Raw genomic sequence first — 23,609 nt, forward strand, 5'->3', positions numbered from 1 at the left:
TTTTGTAACACCCTGTCATTTTTCAGTGGAGGGGATTTTGATCAAGGGGATTTTGATTGTCTCCCGTACATGAAACTACTATTATCTTAAAAAACAGAAAGCAGAAAAAAAAATATATTTTTTAAAAGTGCTTACAAACTTGACAATTTCATTTTCAGTTATTATAAATAGATGTGAAATGCGTTTTTTATTATTATTATTAATCATATTTAACTTGTTAAAATCAATTTTGCTATGTAATGAACATTTGAAAAACATATTGTCACAAACTGATGAAAAATGAACAGAAAAACAAACTAGCAAACATACTTGACAATGTAAAAGGTATCTTTTTTATGACACCAGAGCCTGTTAATTGGAAGTGTGACCTATTTGCCCCCAAGCCAGTCATTGTGTAATAAAGTATGTGCGAATTATGACTTCTCAAGGTTTCTCAAAAGGGACTGGCTGACTGATTTAATAAATGTCAGATTTTTAAAATAAAAAGTGGAAAACCTAAGAATAAAACAAGCACACCATAGGAAAAAGTCTTTTAGAAAAGATTTAGGATAAAGTGACACTAATGTAGTGTAAAGGTTATTCATAATAACTATCACGAATATTTTTACTATATGAACAGGGGATTACAGATTTTTCATATCTTTTAGCGCGTGCTATACCTTCTTGAGATTATCTGTGCGTACATTCAGTTCAATTCAATTTCGATTTATTGCATAAATACAATGCCTACAGCAAATGAAAGCATTATATAATATGGAGCAGAGAAAGCACATAATAATTTTCAGGAGAGACAATAAACCAAAGAGCTATAAAAAATTAAAAATGTATTTTATACTTCTTTGAATAAACTAATAAATTAATAAACGACAATTTTTCACAATGTTGTCACAAAACTTCTATACTATAATATTTTCACCCTTAGGCGAACTTTTAACACGTGTTCTATATATCTATACTTTAATATCGAACAATTAACCTGTATTCAGGAAAAAATACTGTTAATCAAATACAAGTAAATACTCAATCACTGTCCCATTATCTTATGTATCTAACAACATTTGTACTTGAAAATGAAACAATATATTTATTGTGTATTTAAGTCTCGTTCATTAAACATGTTACAATTTTCAAAATGCTCTTACGAAGTCACCGAGAAGATTATTATCTGTGTAATAAAAAGACCTGATCGTCCCTAATCCCCTAATAAAAGGTGTTGATAAGCAATAAACCTGCAAAAAGCTGTTAATTGGTAATAAACAACTATCGAAAGCGCTTTAATATGGCTGTTTCAGGGGCTCCGAAAACAATTTACTCAAATGTTGCATTATATAAATTCTTTATAACATATTTATGGTTAAAACTTAAACTAAGGGGTATATATAAGTATGATTAAACGAATCTTTAAAATACGAGACAGTGGTTTAGAAAGAAATATATATATAGTTGCAACGTGCATCATGTCTTATTTTTTTTTTATTTATTAACATGATACGTCAGCATCTTTCTCTGTAGCATTTATTTTGCGGTAAGCTTGTAATTCCCAAAAACTATGGTTCGCCTTAATATAACTGAAATTATTCCCGCACTATTATTATCACTTAATACTATGTAACAAAAATATTTTCTGTATCATCGGCAGCTAAACTTCGGGCGGGTTCGTGCGTTTCCGCACGCGTCCGGAAATACCACGGACACGGCAAATAAAGAAATAATACAAAAATCACCAACTTTTAAACGTCTAGGGAAGCAAGAAGACATTAAAATAATTTCAAAATAAAAACATATATAAAAAGTTTATTGTCTGTAGAATACTTCAATAGGATAATAAATATTCTCAATATATGAATAAAGTGGCTACAGGGAAAAGAATAAGATACGTATCACGGGTTTTTACTTATTTTATTCAGTAACTATATGCCGTAAACAGAGACTGATAGTGATGTTTTTTAATCGCCAAGGGAAGCATTAATTCTTCATTTTAGATAAATAATTTTTATATCTTTGTAAAGAGAAAAGACTGACGAACACTTCAATAGGATAATAAATATTGTGTTTTCATTCTAATTAAAACAATATTTGTTCAAACTTTTTTTCCTTCTTTGTTTCTATTGGAAAATATCAACCAGATAAAAATCGATATCGCACTGCCAGGTGATTTCAAGGGGGATAATTTTACCGATAAGACGGCAAATTTTACCTAATTGTTGATCATGCATATGTTTGATTATTAGATACGCTCATGTTCTGTCTTTTGGATGAAAGTCGAAAATATTCAGACTGCGCACGTACTATACCAAATCAACAGTAAATCATCAATAGTTTATCTTTGTTTGAAGCAGAGGCAATGAACAATTACTAATCTTTGCTATCTTTACAGTGATGCTAAAAGAGGCATCACTGTTTGTCGGCATCCGATAATTTAGAATAGTAACATGGTTACGTCCAATAAAATTATAACGGTCATGCGTGCATGTTCATTAAACATGGTTTATTTAAATTAAAAACATACAAATGCAATAGTTTGTGTGTTTTCAATGTTGCTAGTTCTACACGGTAAAAAAATGAGCGGCGACAGTTACGTATGTTACATTATTCACTAAAAGTCAAATTTATGCAAGTTAGCTTACTTTGACATCTATAATAAAAGGAAACTATTAATACTCCAAACCTTTCTTAAATGGAACATTAATTGGCTCGATTTATTGAGAAACAACGTGTAATTTATATGTTTTACATTTATACGCACGTTGACTATCATCTAAACTGATTGCAAACTATTATATTTTCTCATGAAAATATATCAAATTATTAATCTTAACACAATTAATTGTGTGATGATATATTACATAAAAAATAAGTTATTTTGATAATTCTATTAGTTAATTTAGGCCTAAAAAGGTTTGTTTCCGGTAACATGCTAAAAAAATGGGGTAGGTAGGTCGGTATTTTTTTTTATTATTATTATTATTTTTATTATTAAGTGGGACATTTTGGAAATTATTTTTGTGTCAAAAAATGAATACAAATAAGGGGGTTATGCCTTTAGAGCATCAGTAAGTTGACTTCTAACATCACTGACCATGTTTAAAGCATTAAAAGTACAGTTTTGAAAAAAAATCCAGCCATAAAAACATTTAGGGTCGGGCCAAAAAATAGGGTAGGTCGGGATACTGGAACAAACAATTTTTTTACGCTTTATTAAAACTGGCAAAAATGAAGCTCGGGTTGGTAGGTATTTTAACCCCTGCATTTTGATAGAAATCGTCAAAATTTGGAATAAATTGTTAGAGCAAGCCTTTAATTGATTCAGAACAGTTACATAGGCACAACTCTATTATCTGAAAGTCAATATTGAAACAATTTAATAAAATTTAACTTGTAACCGATAATAGTTTCAAAGAGAGCGAATGCCACATTTTGCATACACCAGGTATACTAAAATGAGTATAATTTTTGTTTGATATATGGTCACGTGAGAAATCGACATCCAGTCTTCAACGGTCCCGGAATGAATGTATTTATGGCTAAAGTATATGACTCTTTGCCTAATTTCTGGGTTACGAAGTCGAAAAACTAGAGGACTTACAGAAACCGGCCGACAGACTATATATATGATCATATGATTTTTCGACTTCGTAACTTGATCATCTTTCTTACCTCCCACCTATCTCATGTCCACCTTTCAAGACACTTCCCGGCCTAGCAACCTCTGATCATGATATAGTATTTCATGAGGTCAAAATGAAAAGAGGGCGAGCGCTCCAGCCAAAGAGGCTAATAAAATATTATCTGAAAACTAACTGGGATGGGATCAGATCAGACATACGGTCATTTATCAGTAGTTTTATTAGTATGGCCTTTACAAACCCTGATGAGGCTTGGAAATCATTTAAGGACAGCTTAAATGAGTCTTGTACCAAGCATATCCCTACTAGAATATCCAAACCCCGTGCCGACTTACCTTGGTTAACCCCCAGAATTATCAGGCTTATCCACAAGCGTGATAAACTATCACAAACTCAGCAAATCCCCAAATCAAGCAAAGCACCAGAAGCTGAAGTCCCTAAAATCCTATATACAAAGGCAAATAAGAGCCTCATATTGGTCATACATGGAAAATGTCATCTTTAGCCATGATTCTCAACCTGGTAGGAATAAGAAGTTTTATGGTTACATAAAACATAATAAACAAGAAAATGTCGGCATAGCCCCTCTCAAATCAGATGGCATTACCCATACTGATCCAGTCACCAAAGCAAACATCCTTAATAAGCAATTTGAATCAGTCTTCTCCCCACCTAAGCCCCTAAGCCTTAAACATATGGACTCTAGACTGTTAACATCCCCTTCTTCCCTCATGGACCAAATAAATGTAACTCCAGAGGGTGTTGACAAACTTCTCCTTGGCCTATCCCCACATAAAGCGTCGGGGCCAGATGAATTATCTCCCCGTGTTCTCAAGGAACTTCATCAAGAAATCGCCCCCGTCCTTTGCCACATCTTTAATTTATCTCTGAATACAGGCATTGTCCCAAAAGACTGGAAACAGGCAACAGTTGCACCAGTTTTCAAAAAAGGTCTCAAATCAAAACCCAGCAACTATCGACCAGTTTCTCTGACCTATATTGCGTCCAAACTCCTTGAGCACATCGTGGTCTCAAATCTCATGTCCTTCTTTGATAAACATAACATTATCAGCCGGTTCCAACATGGTTTTAGGTCGGGTCATAATTGCGAAACTCAACTTATTAATTTTACACAGGAACTTTATAGCAATTTAGAACAAGGTCAACAAACTGACGTCATCGTTATGGATTTTTCTAAGGCATTTGACAAAGTCGACCATCTGAGGCTAATTTACAAGTTACAATCCCTAGGTGTTAGTCCCCAAATAACTAACTGGGTCAAATCCTTCCTCTCTAATCGTACCTAGAAGGTCACAGTTGAAGGTCACTTGTCCATACAGGTTACACAACACAGAATTAAAGTCCACCTCATCAGCCAAATACCTTGGAATAACTATCACCAATGATTTGAACTGGTCACAACATATAGAGAATATAACTTCTATGGCAACCTCTTCCCTTAGATTTATCCAGAGAAATGTAAAGACAGACAACATAAAGGTTAAAGAAGCCGCATATACCACCTACGTCCGTCCCCAGCTAGAATACTGTTCAAGTGTGTGGCATCCCTGGCAGAAATCTCTTACCCATAAACTTGAACGAGTCCAAAGGTCAGCAGCTATGTATGTAATGAATGATTACAACTACACAAGCAGTGTAACTGAAATGTTGAAATCCCTTGAATAGAAAACTCTCCAGTATCGTAGGTTAAACTGTTCATCACTTCTGTTTTACAAAATAAGGACCCAGACCGTCGCAATTGACCAAGGTTACCTGACCCCCATTAGAAATCTTAACTACTTGACCCCTTATTCCTGCACCCAATACTTTAGTAACTCTTATTTCCCTAGAACCATCCGTCTCTGGAACTCCCTCCCCACATCAGTCAAAGCTAGCCCCAGCCTCAGTATCTTTACAGAGAGGCTGGCGGTGGTCACTATGTAATTCTTCCATTCTGTCCTATTTTAACTGTAGCATACTGTCATTTTATCTTTTACTTTTAATACTGTATCATATTAAATTTCTTTAACAACTGTTTATCTGACAGCGCCGAAGAGTCATAATCGGAAATCGATTGTTGGTTGTACCGATGTAGATGTAGAAGTCACATGGATACAAGCATACAGATTATGAAAAGAAATCCTCCATAAGATACCACAACTCTATCAAAACTATTTGAGCCGCGCCATGAGAAAACCAACATAGTGGGTTTTCGACCAGCATGGATCCAGACCAGCCTGCGCATCCGCGCAGTCTGGTCAGGATCCATGCTGTTCGCTAATGGTTTCTCTAATTGCAGTAGGCTTTAGAAGCGAACAGCAAGGATCCTGACCAGACTGCGCGGATGCGCAGGCTGGTCTGGATCCATGCTGGTCGCAAACCCACTATGTTGGTTTTCTCATGGCACGGCTCATTTATTAACTTCTACTTACAATGTTCTTGAAAGCTAAATCTAGATCTATCACATGTATTATACTTTTCCTCAACTTCACGTGTCTATGCAGCTAGAAATCTCGCCTTGAGTGTAAAATTAACCCTATTTTCTGGGATTCCTTACATATTAAACTCGGGTTAACGAGAGTTCATGTTCTGGAACATTCAACAGATTTTTTGTAAACATTCTATGATTGTACAGAATAAACTTTAGTTACAGCAGGTTTTTTTTCTTCAATATTTTTTCACAAATCAAATTTTTAGGTAGAAGTTCTAAAATAGTTCTAAAATAGTTCAAAATATCATACGGCTGTAAATACAAGTTTAATATTGGACCAATGCAAAGATATTTCTAACTGAAATTAATTGTTGGTTCAATATTGGCACAAAAGCTGTATTTACAATACTTAATAATCATTGTTGGCCATTTCTGGCCCAACAATGATTATCTATAAACACACATTTCGAGAATACTCATTTTGAGGCATGAAATTATTTGGAAATAGAAGGTTTTCTGTCTCCGTGTTTACAGGGTATACACAGCACATTTGAAACAGAGCATGTTTCTAAAAGAGCAGGTTTCTAAAGGAGCAGGTTTCTAATGAGACGCTAGTCCCAAATCCGTGACTCTTGGATCCCCTGATGTAGTCCCAATCCGTGACTCTAGTTACCTCCCCCGTCGGTCCGTAATGCACCTATCAATGTTTATCCCGCGGGGGGGGGGGGGGGGGGGGGGGAGCGGCGGGCATACACGGGACTGTATACACAGAAAGCAATTCCCAATAGGCGGGAATTTGACAGACAGAATGGTGCCGAATCCAGGGAAATAGACTTTGGCCGAATTTTAGATCCCAGGGGGATGAAAATTTGACACCGCTGAAATGATAGGGGATACAACTAACTACGATCGCTGAAACACGACAGCGATCCGATTCGATTTGTTAAAGAAACAAGACAAATGGCAGACGCGTGTAGGCATGAAGGTAGTAATTCGCCGGATATGTCTCCGTGATCCGCTCGAATGTAGTATGTATCAATATATAGTGCGATTTTCCCGCCTAGTGGTGGTCATTTTCATGCCAGATATAAGCTTTATTGATGCTTGATTGTGAAGATGAATGTCTGTGGATGATTTTAAGCTATGTATATGCTTCAAAAGTTGAGTCGAAGCTGTTTTGTAAAATGAAAGTGAACGTAGGTATTTCCTGATGTCTCCCTACGCAATATATACGTTTTCATCACGTGCCTCTCAGGCACGTGGCCATGGTTTCATTACATTATGATCAACCCCTCTGTGTTTCATGTGTTCCCCTGCCCCCTCCCTCAGCTGACTAAAAAGTGACCTATACTCATCAAAGATACATGCTACTATTTTGGCAAAGGAATAATATTTTCTCAAAAGTTAAACTCGGAAACGCGCCAGAGGTCCCATTTTTTATATCCGTATTTCAAAATGTTCCAGGGAAAGAGTCCCCTGACCCCCCCCCCCCCCCCCACCCCACGAATCGAGAAGGGAGTAACCCTTCAAAATGCACCAGAGGCCACCATTTTATGCCTATATTTAAAATATTTCCAGGGGTGAACCCTCTGACCCCGCCCTATAATAAAGGGAGAGCCCACTAACACCCCACCATCTAGAAGGGATAACCCTTCCATTACCTCAAAATGCACCAGAGCCCACCATAACGTATCTGTATTTCAAACATTTCCAGGGGAGAGACCCTCCTGAACCCCTCCCTTTATATGGGCAGAGGCCCCCTCAAATACCTACCCGCTATCAGCGTTCTAGACTGTTGCCCCACCCCCAACTCCCCCACCCCTCCCCACCCCGACAAATATTTCTGGGTCCGGTTACCAATAAACATGTAATATTATAAGGGCAGTTCCAGAATTAACTGTATGGGTCGAAAGGCACTTCTTAAAAAAAAAACACCACCCATAATTTTTTATTTTCCTCCAACCCCACTACCCAAAATTATGAATTTTCCACTAACCCCCACAACCTATAATTATTAAATGTTCAAAAATCGAAACATGGAGAGCGTTATTGTTATAAACAACGGCGGTAGTATTTACCGTTTTCCCATCTTTATCTCAAAAACGTCGAAGAGTTACCAAATTGCTCCATTCCGCTTCGAGATTTTGCTGTTAGAATAAAAAAATGTCTATACCCAACCCACGTCATTTATTATAAGCTCATCCGTAAAACTTGTTACTTTACCGTTTCCAACCCAGCACTTCAAGGAGAGAGTCGCCAGAACAAGTGAAACAATCGTCATTACATACCTGTTAGTGTTTAAACGTTGGCACCTTTTCTTTTTGAAAGTTGAACAAATAAATATAATATTAAGAACTCGAATGAAAAAATGTTATAAGAGCCTGTGATGGACGAACAGACACGGTATAAATTCAAGCTCTTAAGCATGCATTTTTATTTGGTTGTAGAGCATTTTGTTTACAATTACACATAAAGTTTCAATACAGTAACGTTTCTGGTGACGCGGAAGCACGCGGTCATTACCGGGGCATCATGGAAGGCATGCAGTTTTCCCGCCAAAATACAAAGAAGAAACGTCTGCTTCCGTATCTATCAAGAAGGCTCGATATTTACGCATATTTAAGTCGGATTTTCATTCGTTTTATTATTCACGTTTCCATCGTTTTTTTTTTTTTTTTTTGGTTGGGTTTTACGTCGCACGGACACATTTTAGGTCATATGGCGACTTTCCAGCTTTGATGGTGGAGGAAGACCCCAGGTGCCCCTCCGTGCATTATTTCATCATGAGCGGGCACCTGGGTAGAACCACCGACCTTCCGTAAGCCAGCTGGATGGCTTCCACACATGAAGAATTCGACGCCCCGAGTGAGGCTCGAACCAACATCGATGAGGGGCAAGTGATTTGAAGTCAGCGACCTTAACCACTCGGCCACGGATCGTTCATATCTGTAGGTGTGTTCAACCAATTCCGAACAGTGTACGAAAATGTATAGATCTATATCGATCAAGCACAGTATCTACTGAAATATGGTTTCGGAAGAATCATGTTGAGTCATTAAAACATACATTTATCATGCCCTGACGCCGACAAGACTTGTGATTTCTTTGGGCATGATTTATAGAAGTTTAGTCATCCGTTTTAAGAATAATGATTTCAAGCAGTTCATGTTTTTGTAAACTTGTTTTAAAGACACTGACCTCTGGATTGTATGACAACAGAAAAGGAAAAAAAATAGATATCAGAAAATTATTGCTATATTTCTTAAGGTTTTAAAACTTATTTACTGTCAGATTATTTTATAGGAACATCTAAGAATTACTAGTAGTTGATTTTGCGATTTTTTCCATCAAAAATATCGGGATAGTGTAAGTAAACTGCTTTAATCAAAAAGCTTTATATTTATTTAACGGCCGTTACGCGCAAATTCCTCTGTGGTGTATTGGTCCAGACCGCAGATTTTTTTTATTGCGGTTCTGGTTTGATTCCCGACTTGAGAATGTGTTTTTCTCTCTTGATTTGGCATTTTACGACAGATTAATAACTCGTGTTTTAATGTTCAAAACATGACCAAACTTCAAGCGAAAATCTTGAGGTCATGCCTTCAAATGGCTAAACGCGAAAGTAAAAACTTGTGATCTTTTTGTCCACATACTGTTCAACGTAATGGAAATAATTAAGATGTAGTAATATAGAGGAAAAGATATGAAATATTTCGCAAGTCACTTTTTTTTACTTCCACGTAAAAAAGGTCTTGAAAAAGTTTTCTTTTTACGATGCTGGCTTTGTCATTAGTACTTTAAAGTGCAAAAATGCGCTCTTTCTATCATTTGCATTAATCTGGGGGGCAAAATATGACTGGAAACTAATAAAAGATAAGTTGAACTTGCAAACCAAAAGAAAACATGGCTTTGTTTTTTATCATGCTCGACATAAATCATGCAAGTATTTTAAAGAAATTGATGGTCGCGAAGAAAATGTAGAGCTATTGCACTCGCCCCGGCGTCGGCGTCGGCGTCGGCGTCGCCGTCGCCGTCGCCGTTGGTTAAATGTTTTGATAAAGTCAAATATCTCTGTTACTATCAAAGCTATTGACTTGAAACTTAAAATAGTTATTTACTTTCAAAGTCTACATCGGGAGAAACAATCCCCTATAACTCTGATTTGAGTTATGCCCCTTTTAAACTTAGAATTTTTTGTTAAAGTTTTTGATAGAGTCAAGTATCTCCGCTACAGTGCCGTAGCCAGACACAAATTTTAACCGAGGCAATCTAGGGGGTCCGTGGGCATACCCCCTCCCCCTCAAATATTTGTTCTCAGGAAGGCTGTGGTGCGTTCCGGAGCCCTCTCAGATTGTGTTATATAACAATAAAAATCGTCTTTTTAGCCCTATTTATCAGAGTTCTACTTTCATATTTTAAGAAAGAAATATATTGATAACAATGATATTTGGGGATTTATATGGTCGGATACAATCATTTTTGTAACTAAAAGGCAGTAAAATCAGAAAGCCACCAATAAAGACATACAAGAACATGCTATTCATCAGTTTACTAGTAGTTTATTAGTTTATATAGGCCGAGATAGGGAAGGTACGGGAGGGAGCTCTGTCCGTGTTGTGGGGGCTGGGGGGTCAGGGGATCTCCCAGTAGAAATTTTTGAAATACAAGTAGGAAATGGTGGCCTCTGGTGCATTTTTCGGTTTAAATTTTAAGGTATGGCGGGGATTTCCCCCTCATTTTAGTGGGGCCAGTGGGCTTTCTTCCTGGAAAATTTTGAAATACAGATTCGAAATGGTGGCCTATGGTGTATTTTTTTTGTCTTGATTATGAGGTACTGTGTGAGGGGGGCGGGGCATTTTAGGGGCCTCTCTCTCGAAATGGTGGCCTATGGTGCATTGTTTGGTGTAAATGTTTAGGTACTGAATGGGAAAGCCTCTCGTGTTAGGGGTGTTAATGGGCTCTCTCAATGGAAAAAATGAAATACAGATATAAAGTGGTGGCTTCTTGTGCATTTTATGGTCTTAAGTTTCAAGTATGGGGGTACCCTCATTTTAGTGGGGTCACGGTGATTCTTCCCCTGGAAAAATTTTAAATATCGGTATGAAATAGTGGCCTCTGGTGCGTTTTGGGGTTTAAATGTGATAATGATAATAAACAATTGGGTTTGACCTTGATGAGTATAAGTCACTTGTAAGCAAACTTGGGATGGGGCAAGGGCCTGGCAAGGCTATTAATATGACTGCTAGGATTTCTACCTCACCTTGCCTCAAAGATGTAATGAGGCAAATGATATTCTAATATATTCTATTCATATTTATATACTTTTCTGAATTTTTGTAACTGAATTTTTCATCAGTGTGATAGGCCTACTTTTTACTCTTTTTTTTGGCTCCTCAAATTTTAACCGAGGCACCTGCCTCGGTTTGCCTCAGTGTGGCTACGGCGCTGCGCTATTACCAAAGCTTTTGACCTGAAACTTAAAATATTATTTACTATCAAAGCCTACACCAGGAGAAACAACCCAATTACTCTGATTTGAATTTTGACAGAGTTATGCCCCTTCTTATCTTAAAGTTTCATACAGTTTTTACTGGCAAAGCTCTAATTCAGAGTCAAGCACTGAGAAATCTCGAGCGCGCTGTCTTACGGACAGCTCTTGTTTAAGTTTAACTTTGCATTGATGCATAAGCGATTTAACTGAACTATTCGACAGAAAAAATAGATAAACCGCGTGTGCAAACAGTTTGAATAGTTCAAATACATGTTAGGCCACGTATTAGCAAAGAAAAGATTTGCGTAATACTGCAGCAAATATGACTGTGTGCGACATTAGTGACTTCCCATAATTATAAACGAGAACGACTGTCGGGAATATTATGATGTTAGTTTTCTTGGCGACATACAAATTTTCTTGTAAAAAGGTTTCTGAATCGGCTAGTGCTTCACAAATATATTGAAATATCTGAGGAAGATATGTCCTTAATATGGATGATGACGCTATGTTATTTACGTCGGCATCGGATAATGAAATCGGTAACATTGATTTATTAACGTACGATTACATCATTTTGTGTGATATTGCAAGAGGATTCTGTACGCCTCTTTAAAGCATTTGTGCAGCATGGAAAAACTCGACTAATATTAAGGAAAAGTGATCTACATCCAAAGAATTTTTACTCAATTCACACATGTTTTCGTTTCGGCCTGTCTTGGTTTCAAACATTTATTTATACGCGTCACGTGCCAGTCAGAATACACGAGTGCGAATGAAAGGCGGGAAAACGAAGTATCAATAGGTCTTCAGGGTTTTATTTACTTCTACACAAGTGCGAGATATTGTACATAATCGGTGACACGATTCTATATATACGTAAAGAAATGTCGATTGGCATACCTTCGGCGATTAAGGGCGCTGACTGCAAATTCAACGGGAACGAGACAGATAGATAGATAGATACCTTTTATTCCTCCATTATTGAAGAGCACAACATATTTATAACAGGACAACAACAAACATATAAACAAAGTCAAATATAAACAACATAATATCAAGCATTTAAACACATACATGTAGTAAATGAGTATGCTTAAATAACATACTAAATGCCCAGATAGCGTGATATCGCACATCAGGAAAAGTGTACGCTCAGCGATAGCATTTCAATGTTAATGCAAATCAAAAGCTAAATTGGAAGAGAAGTCTTCAATGTGAAATAGTGTTATTCATTATGTATAGGATATCGACCGAGTACGAGGTCTTTCTCTGTAGGAAAGACCTGTGCACGGGCTTCTTGTGAACACCGAGAATTTTAAATCTTAATTTAAGTCCTTTCAATTTAATTCAAAAACATCCCATTGCGTCGCCAAATTGTAGTGTTATATAGAGAACACTTTGTGGGTTCTATACTTTAATACACAGTTATACTCATAGATGACAAATATACAACTAACATCAGCATCAAGCATGCATACATATTAATACATAAGATTCCCGCCAGTACATGACCACGTGATATACCGTATATACTCTACAATGATCATTATAAAAAAAACAACATTTTATTGAAACATGTGTTTGATAGATGGTATTCATCGTTTTTCACGTGCTCAGGTCTGGGTCAGAACAGCTAGACCTCTGCACGAGAATTCTTTTGTTCAAAGAGGTCTTTCAGAATAATATAGACCTTTGTATAACAAAAGAAGAGGTATGTAATAGTGCTTAATACTGTGTAATTTCAATTCATTGATAAATAGAATTTCAACAATTTTAAGCAAAATGAAATTAATGTATCCTGGTTGCCCCCAGTATATGAAAGAATGTACCCGGCCTTGCGATTAAAATCGAAAGAAAAATAAAACGAAATGTAAAACTCCGGAACAGAATCCAAATATAGGGACAAAAACATTGTTTTATCAATCAAACCAAAATATAGATAGTCTATGAATCGAAAACGAAAGTGCTAGACCAACGGCAATGTGGAGATTGATTCAACAAAAAAAAATCTATACCTAAACATATCAGAATTGTTTCATGGTCACGTGATAAACACATACAGTGTTTAAATAAAGAAAAAGAAAAGAAATGAGGCATATAACAAATTGTAGTCACAGTTTACGAATGGAGAAACATGTTGTTCTATAAAAACTGCACGACATGATATCATAGATTATACGTTGTTGATATTTTACAAGTTATACAGAACAATACAACCCACTGACAAACTTTTTACAAATATCTTATACATGCATTAAGACTAACCAGTAAAGTCATTTGCAAACAAAAATAAATAACAATATTGGTCGAAATGTACAACTGACATGTGAATTGAGTAAAATGTAAAACGAACCGTATGTACTACAGATATGCAGAGGTGCAAAGCCGCCAAGCGAGGGTCGCATCAGACCATCTTCATGGCAGCACACTCTGTGTTGCACAGTGAGCAACACTTGAGTGTCCCCTACCCCACGGTGGTGTCCACCGCAGGTGTAGGTTCCCCATGATTGACAAATGCAATTAAACAAATGACTTAAATGCAAAAAGTACATATTTTTTAAACATTATTGACAAAATGAACATGTAATTTCATAATTCAAACTTGGATCAGTAGAGCTTTTGAACTTTAAAACATAAAATATATATATGTTATATATATTATGAGCATGTATTATTTAGATGCGGAAACTATTTTCATTCGTAAATATAACTTAGCCGACCAATGCGTTAATGCTCACAAAGTCGAAACTAAACGACTTTTTTTTACCAAGTAAAACGAGTGTATACATATTACGAGCGTAAAAAATATGACCTCACGAGATGTTGGAGACAACACAAATCTCGAGATTTACAAACTCCAAACATTCCAAAATTCAATTCAAGTAACGTTACATGTTATTTTACTGTAATGCCAATGAAACGGACGACATAGCACTCAAGAGTATATATAGTCCTTTCGTAACGCCAAACCCTTCTCTATCTTATTAATCTATAGAGAGACTTTGCCACTCTGTAATTGTGTCTTCTTCTTCTTCTTCTTGGCGTTCATCGCCTACACTGTCACCCCTGATCCAGCAATGAAGGATGCCGTCTTCTTCAGGTCCTCCTTCTTGCCGTGCACTTTGGTTTTCATTGGGGTGCTGTTTGGCCAGACGTGGGCATCTCTGCAGAATGTGCTCAGCAGTTTGCTGTTCCAGACCACAGGGGCACATCGGAGAGGGAGACAATTTAAGCTTTGTGCACATGTGGGCATTTAACCTGTTATGTTCTGTGCGAAGCCTAAAGATGATGACTTGTTCCCATCTTTCTAGTAGGTGGTAGTCATCCTTGGTTGGCCTTGGCTTTGTAAGTGCTTTGATCATTGTCACCTTCTCCTCGTGAGTAATGGCATTTTGTGACTGGTTATCTGTAGCTCCAAGCTTGGCTAATCTGTCTACATTCTCATTTCCAGGTACACCACAGTGTGCAGGTATCCATTGTAAGTTCACAACTCTTGTTTTGCATAGACTGAACAGTGCCCTGGAGATGGATGTTTGTTTGGAATTTTCCAGTGCTTGGAGTACTGACAGAGCATCCGTGAAGATAACCACGTTGGGGCAGCTCTCTGGAGACTCCTCAATGAGTTTAATAGCTTGTTTGATGGCCTCAATCTTTGCTCTATAGTTGGTACAGTGCCTTCCGGTTGGGATACTATTTGTCTCTGATCTTCTCGAGGTATACAGTATGAAAATGCCAGCTCCTCCGTCTTTTATTACAGCTGAGGCTGAGCCGTCTGTGTACACATGTGTCCACGTCTCTGACGGATACGTGTCTTGGATCATGGCCTGTGTAAAGGATAGCTTGGTCATTTCATCTGAAGTACCTGGGGGAAGACCAGGAACATTGGTACGTATAGTCAGGTTGGATTGGTCATGTTTCCATGGCTCTGGTAGATCTTGAACAGTGAAGGGAGTACTGGGTTGTCCAAGATGCTCTGCAAAGGTTTTGTTGAGCTTCTTGGCTTCATGTGCAAAGCTGCCTCTTTTTAAACGATTTTTGATAAGCCCTTCTAATTTGGCTTTCATGGGGTGATCTGGCAGGTATTGGTATTTGCTGGTTTGTACCAGAGTTTTGGACTCTCTTCTCTTGGCAAGTGGAGGGATGGCGGTAGCGTCTTCCATGGCCTTAATGGGTGTTGATTTCAGTGCTCCGGTGATGATCCTGAGAGCCTGATTTTGCACTTTGTCTAACCTCTGCTGATTTGTCTTGGCCGCTGTTATCCAAGCTGAGGAGCCATACTCTAGGATGAGTCTGATGGTCCCAAGATATACTGTCTTGAGTATGTTTTCGTGTGCTCCCCTGTTTATACCAGCAAGTTTCCGTAGAGTGGGAAGCTTTTTTCGTGCCTTGCTTTCTGCATTGGTTAGATGTGCCTTCCATGTAAGGCGCCTGTCGAACGTTACTCCCAGATATGTTGCCTCCTCCACTTCTGCAAGTGGGGTGTCACAAATCCTAATATAGCCAGCATCTGTCTGCTTTGGTGACAGTGAAAACAGGGTTGTGCAGGACTTCTCAGTGTTGACCTGAACACACCATTCTTCTGCCCAGACTGAAAGCCTGTCTGTGGCTTCTTGCATCCTGTAGTTAGCAGTTGTTGCATATTCCTCTGAGCACCAAAGCACCAAATTATCCGCGTAGAGTGCAGCTTTGACTCCTCTTGGAAGTTCAGCCACCAGATCATTGATAAAGAGAAGAAAGAGTGTAGGAGAGAGTATTCCTCCTTGGGGAACTCCATTTCCATGCAGAAACTTATGACTAGAGGTTCCATCAAGGTTCACTCTAGCCCTTCAGTTGAAGAGATAGGACTTGATCCATCTGTACATGGTGCCTCCAACACCATTCCTCTGTAGTTTTACCAGAAGACCATCCACCCATACCTTGTCAAAAGCTCTCTGAAGGTCTACCCATGTCACTAGAGTAACCATTTTGGCCTGAAAGGCATTTTCGATTTCTTGTGCAAGGTATGTTGTTTGATCCTCTGTTGACCGGACTGACCTGAAGCCAGCCTGTTGGTGGGCCATGATATTGTTACTTTCGAAGTACCACTTCATGCGTTGATTTATGATGCTTTCCATGGTCTTTCCCACTGTGCTGGTGAGACTAATAGGGCGACAGCTGGCTACTTTCTTTTTGTCCTTTCCACGTTTTAGGATAGGTGCCATGATCGCCTCCCTCCAGACCTGAGGAAGTGTAATTGTGTAGAATCAGCCGTCATTATCCACCGCTAGCTCGATTATACACCAACACTGGGCCTCCGGGGATAATGCGAGAAGGCTTTTAAAAACGCCAATGCCGCAAACCTCAATAATAGACCCCCACACACAGGTGATGTTCTTATCGTTTGCTGCGCAAAAACACATCAAATGTATTACTTGATTGTAACATAATAGTCCACATCTTTTACACTTGACAACGTAGGATGAGGAAAAATAATGTCCTACTGTATCCATCAGAAATGAACATATATATGCCGTTTATGAATTGTTTTTTGAGACGGACAACAAATTCGCCTTACATTTGATGACGTTATTCAGCTCTTGTTTTGAAGAAACTAATTTCTCAACACGTTCAGTGTTCGCCTTGTGAGTAATCACCGCTTGTAATGTTGCTTTTTAAGAATATTTCGATGGAAAGACACCTGATTCTTTATACATTTCTAAAGTGCCTTCCAAATTGTATTTTTGAAGAAGTTTGTATGCATCAGGTATAAATCCACATCTCTAATTGTCAAACAGAAGAAATTTTGTTAATCTGTTAATAAAAATGTGTTTAGCCAGATAATTACATAATTGACCAAAGAACTGCAGTTTTCTATAATCTATGATATTCTCAATACTGTCAATATTTATGGCACTTAATGCAAAGTCTGTTACAGCATTACGTCTGAATTTTTGCATGAACTTCACACTAAACCTATGAGCTTTTTCTAGGCTAAGAATATCTGATGACGAATACATGTTCCATAATTCGCAACCGTAAAGGGCTTTAGGTAACACGATTGCACAGTAGATAGATCTTGAAGTGATCGGGTTCAATTGCATGGGATGTATACCGCTATTTACAATGTTCAAAAATGTCCCTCTTAACTTGTTACCGGCATCATAGATTGGTTTCTGTGTCGATAAATACTTATTACATTCAAGGCCCAAATGAGTGTAATATTCAGTCTCGTTTATGATTTCCTGTCCCATGTTAAACACACGATTCACAGCCTCTCTAGGTTTTCGTTAAACAATAACTCCACATTTACTAGCATTGTGCCTGTATCTCGTGAGTATTGATAGCATATGTCTAGCATCTTGTCCATGCCGTATTTTGAAAAGGAAACAAGGACCATATCATCTGCTACAGTTGGAGAGCATACATTCATATTGTACATGCAAAACCCATATCCACATTCTTCTAATTGTTTAATCAAACTGTTAATAAAAACGAGATAAAATAGCGGTGATCTTTTTCCTCCCTGTCTTGTTCCTTGCAAAATCGGAAAGCTGGTCGAGGTTAAGCCTTGGTATCTGACACAACTGGTAGCGGTTCTGTACAATTCACGTATCGCAATTAGCGTCGTATGGTCAATGTTACTTTCAGTCGGTTTATAGAATAAGCCTTGGTGCCATACGTTATCGAACGCTTGCTTTCCGTCCAGGAAGCACACATAGAGTTTCGAGGAATTTTCGCGGGCAAAGTAGATACTCTCACGTAGAACAAATGACGTCATTAAACATCCTAACTGCTCCTGGAATCCTTCCTGTTGAGCACTTAAGGTATCAAGCAACACATCTTTACATCTTGACAGCAATACCAGTTCATACACTTTAAAGACACTGATTCTGGTATGCAAGGTGTGTGGCCTATGGTCTGCGTATTGGCAGTAAGAGCCAATATAAAAGACTGGACGATTGATAGACTTGCTTCTGTTTATCATATAAAGCTACTGTATAGCTACTGTGCAGTACAACAAACAAAGTGATAAAATACAACAACATATTTATTTTTCAATTAATCAAGCTTTATAAACAATTATATCTCATTATTGCTTGATTTTTATAAAAAGAATAAAGAAAGAAAATGCATTCAGGCACCTTTTTAAATATAATGAAGAATTCATGTATAAATAAATCATGTGTATTTTGAACAATGATATCTGTTTATTGCTGGATTTTATCATGGAGGTCCATATTTTTTTTATTTATTTATTTAAAATGCAACTCAGCGTTTCTTTAATTTCTAATAAAATCCAGCAATATTCAATTTTTCTTTTTATTTTGTTACTTAATTAAAAAGATCATATATTAATTAATAATAGAGAAAATGCTTGTCATTTCTCTTATTGAGTTTTAAATAATTATTTCATTTTTCATTAAATAAAGGTGAGAGTTTTCTAAAATGGTGAGAATTGTCTTGATGTAAGAATTATCATTTAATTGGTCAGGACATTACTCAACAAGAATGAGCAATTACAATTAGTATATTATCGATTAAAATAATTTTGTGTATAATATGAAAAAAATGCTGCATTTCAATCAGTGAAATGTATAGTACTAGAAATAACCAATTACCTTTACATATCAATAAAATTTATGATCCTCTGACATGGACTACATCTCAAGTCTACAAGGGTTTTATGGACCCTTATCAGACTGGACCAGACAGGATCCTATTTATTGGGGATTAAAGTGTCTGGTTTTTAGTGGGGGTCACTTATATAGGAGATTTTCTTTGCCTTTAAGTATCACAGATGACAAAGTTATTGCGCGATAGTTGTTTGGGTCGTCTTTTCTTTTGTTTCCGCCTTTATGTAAAGTGATGGTAATACCACGCTTTAAATTATCCGGAATATAACCAAGACGAAGCATGAATGTATAAATATTAGCCAAGATGTTTGACGTCAAGACAAAAAGTAAATGTTCATAAACGATATAATCTTAACCACAGGCTTTCCCCTTTTGGTTATGATGCAATAACACCGGACACATCTTCTGGTAACACCCTTACACTTTCATATGTTGCAGTGTTACTAAAGGTTTCCTCAACAACAATGGCCACCGTCTGTTTGAAAGTTTCATCATAATTGGAAGATTCGTTAGGTGAGTAAAATTAGGGATTTAAAATGTAACCCCCAATGTTCCGTAAGTCGTTCACGATCACGAATTACCTCATTTTCAAATTTAATTCCGGAACTCATTTTACACCGTGACTTTCTTTTTCTGGAATTCACAAGTTTCCAGAACTGATTGGAATCTACTCGGCTGTTCTGTCCAGTTCTTGGTCCATTAGCATCTGATACTCTTCAGTACACTTTCTAAGCATTCGCCAGAATATACACTTTGCCGATTTATAGTTAACATAACTTACATTATCAACATTACGTGGTCGTCCTTCTCGATACCAGATTTCACGCATCAACATCATTTTCTTATGATAATTTGACAACTCTTCATTCCAGAACGGCTTTAAGTGTTTCTTAAAACATTTCTTAGGTATTGCTTGACATGCGTTTTCCAAAAGTTTCGTTGAGAATAACGTACACGCTCGATCGACACCTTCCCTGTCAAGGTTACAATGTGCTAAATTCATCAAGTCTACGTCAGACAACAATAAAGACTGATACTGCTCAATTCGGTCATATGTTGCCTTTTTCAGTTAACATTGAACATATTACAATTGCTCTCTACATAACAATGCTGGCCAATGTACAGACTTAAGGAAGTGATGATAGGCCTATGCCTAGACACATTTAAACAATCATCATCTACAATTTCACAGTATGATCTAATATTTCAACAGGCATACATATATAGCCATTTAGTGTGTGGTAACGGTCATCATATGAAACATACGAATTATTGGCACCTAAACAATTTGATAGTGTATTTACAGCACATAAATTAGAGTCATTCAAAAAGCGCATCATTAAAGCTTGACGATTAGTCATTTGCAATGTTATCCATCGCGTGTTATAGTCTCCAATAAATATGGTTGTACCCCACTGCGAGTACATATTATACAAATCATATAATTTGTCAATATAAGTAGAAAATGCTAGCATTGAATGATTCGCACATGGCAGACATATTTGGAATACAAACATATATTGGTTAGGTGATATCTGCAGTTGAATACCTATGATTCGGTCATCATCAGTACAAAGAGGAGTAACTATATTGTCAAAACGTCTATGCCATAAAATGGCAACACCACCTTTACCATGCATTAATCTGGTATAATTCACATCATTACTGCAAACTGCATGGTAATTGTAATCATTTTCAATAATGTCAATAAAATGCATATTATGAGGCATTAACCAATGCTCTGAAATACCACATAGGTCATTGTGACTATGTTTAAGAATGTCCGCAAGGTAGGAAGCGCTTGACATCAAACCCGTTACATTCCATGTCATTATACTAAAATCCATAGTAAAAAGGATATTACATGATTTACTGTTATACAGAATAGCACATATAATCCTGCCAATTTAGCACACTTAATCTAACTGTTCAGACAGTAAGTTGAAACGATTTCCGTGTACAAACATGCCTCTTTGGTGATAGGGTACTCTCCACTCGTTTCCTTGTGTGTGAACGTCACGCGCGTCTGAAATATTGACACGTGCTCTCAAATTGCCAGATCTACGACGAGCATCTCGAGACATCCACGGAAAGCACTTGATGTGAGAAGGCCAGAAACCTTCACTTGTAACAAAATTAGCGTATTCATCACTCGCAATATTCAGTCTAACAAGAAGTTTAATGCGAGAATTCCGCATGGGAAACGTGCGAATTGTATATACTTTTGGACCACACACGGGATCAACCTCCCGGAAACGGAAACCACCCTTAGAAACGAATGTATTCAGTCTGCTAACGTTTAGAGTATCTTTGAATTCTGTGACACACAAACACTTTGTGCGTTTCGTTTCCTTGTTTGAAAATGGAATGCATCATTAGATTTGCCCCCCCCCCCCCCCCCCCCCTTGTTTCCCTTGTTTCCCTCGTTTCTGTGTGTAATTCTTACGGTTATTGGCTTAAATTCTGGCACATCCGTTATCACTATTGGCTCGTTTACATTGCCGGAACTGTGATGACCTTTCATTATAGGATCATCCACTGAGTCTGAATTAGGGACCTCAGAGGGGGTCGTTGCTGGGACGTCCTGGGGTTCTGTTGTGAGTTGTAAAGGTTCTAGGGGCGTATTAACTGGTAACATGATAGGATGGTCTTGTGTTCTAGATCTAGGTTGCACAGTGGTGGCCAACTGTACAAATGATTCATCTTCCTCAAATTCCGGAACACGTGCGATTCCGGGTCCACACTGCATTATGACATTATCAGGTTCGGATGTATTAGATAAGCCAGGGGATTTTTGATTAACATTTTCTGATTGTTGGTCGCCATAATTTATATGATATTTCGAAATGAACACCAGTTCATTTGTGTCTATAAAGTGTTCCAATCCGTATAGACGGTCGTCTATTGTCTGCAAGTGTTGCTCAATTTCCTGGGTACGCTTACCGTCAGACGTCTTAAAATCAAGCTCGTGAATGCACCTGCGTACACTCTGTCCGCATTGAAGAACGTCAATTTTGATGCTTTTCATAGACGCTTTAACATAGTTCATTTGACATGTTCTTAATTTATCACATGGCATGTAACGATTCTTTAAGCAGGTGAAACCCGGCCTGTAATGTCGATACAGTGTCCTTCAGCAAAGCCAATTTATTCGCACACTGACACGAATCAGGAGTACGGTTCGGCAGTGTATTTCCCCGCGCGGGTCTGGGCGTTGCCACGGAGGGAGCTCGGGGTTTTGACGCACTTATCATATCGCGTAACAATCCATAGTCTTCACCTTCGGCCACTGCAATGATGTTATAAATGTCTTGAGCAAGTTTGCTCGCCACAGGGTCACCTTTTCGCGTAAATACACGACGTTTGAGTTCAGCGTGAAGACCGAAGGGGAACTCCTCGCTCTCCTGTTTTATAATCTCAAAATATTGCATCCGAACTCTTTCTAAGTCCGGTTCGCTTGAAGCATATTCCCGTAACATTTGAGCAATAAAAATATCTTTAGGAACGCCCCGATACAGAGTTACAAGTTTATGGAATTCACTGATATCATCAGAATCACCATTTTCAGCCGGCTGCTCTGTCAACGGAAGGACAGGACACTCAGATATATAGGGCTGATCCGCTGCTACGGGTGCGTTTAGTATGAGAGGAACTTTTACTTCGGTTTCTTCATTCATCATCACGAGTTCAAACTCAATGTTTATATTATTGTCAATATTTGTCGCCATCTTGGATTAGAAGATTAACACAAACCAGGTAGCTCGTAACCAGAGGCACGAAAGTTTTAACAGAGGTGAACAAAGGATTACCTTGTATTGTTCTCCATTTTTTTTGTTAATTGCGTCCAACATACACTCATTTACATAAAATCAACTTCACTATCTAGTCTAGTAAAAGTTTATCTCCAGTTTGATATGAAAAACATTACTTTTATTTAACTAGAATTAGTAAAATAATCAGTTTTTATGACAAGTCAGTTACTCGACGTCTGACCATTTTCACACTTTCACTTCCACCCATCTATATTTTTATATTTTAACAATCAACCCACCATTCATAAAGACAATTTTTGTGAGGACAACCATCCATAATAATGATTTTCTGATGGACCCCACCCCCCATAATTATGATTTCCCGATGGACCCCCAAAATTCGGTTGCCGTCTGACAACCCCATCCAAAAAAAACCCATATAGTTAATTCTGGAATTGCCCTAATGTACTTTTTTACCAGTGTATAAGGTTATAGCTGGTAAAAATTATGATTAGTTGTCATAAAGTTGCCGTTCTAACGTTTTTCTTTTCTTTTTTTTTTTTTTTTTTTTGTAAATATTTTATTTATAATAACCTCTCATGCAGGTTTGAGGCATATTGAATATAAAATTTAAAGATTTGAATGATATTTAGACACAATAAGCCTTGGGGAAAGACCTTCACATTGATCTAC

At 37.6% G+C, this 23,609-nt stretch overlaps 1 protein-coding gene across 1 annotated transcript; it reads right to left on the bottom strand.

Annotated features, from left to right (window-relative positions):
• Window positions 1-14,535: 14,535 nt before the first annotated feature.
• On the bottom strand, window positions 14,536-16,167 carry LOC123555842 (uncharacterized). The gene has a single exon (XM_045346430.2). It carries the CDS (start codon window positions 16,165-16,167, stop codon window positions 14,536-14,538), a length of 1,632 nt encoding a protein of 543 aa, XP_045202365.2.
• Window positions 16,168-23,609: the final 7,442 nt, after the last annotated feature.

Source organism: Mercenaria mercenaria, chromosome 7 (genome assembly GCF_021730395.1).
Source record: "Mercenaria mercenaria strain notata chromosome 7, MADL_Memer_1, whole genome shotgun sequence".
Lineage (NCBI taxonomy): Eukaryota > Metazoa > Mollusca > Bivalvia > Venerida > Veneridae > Mercenaria > Mercenaria mercenaria.

Coding starts and splice junctions, on each gene's coding strand:
- LOC123555842 (XM_045346430.2), bottom strand. CDS start 16,167: ATGCAAGAAGCCACAGACAGGCTTTCAGTCTGGGCAGAAGAATGGTGT.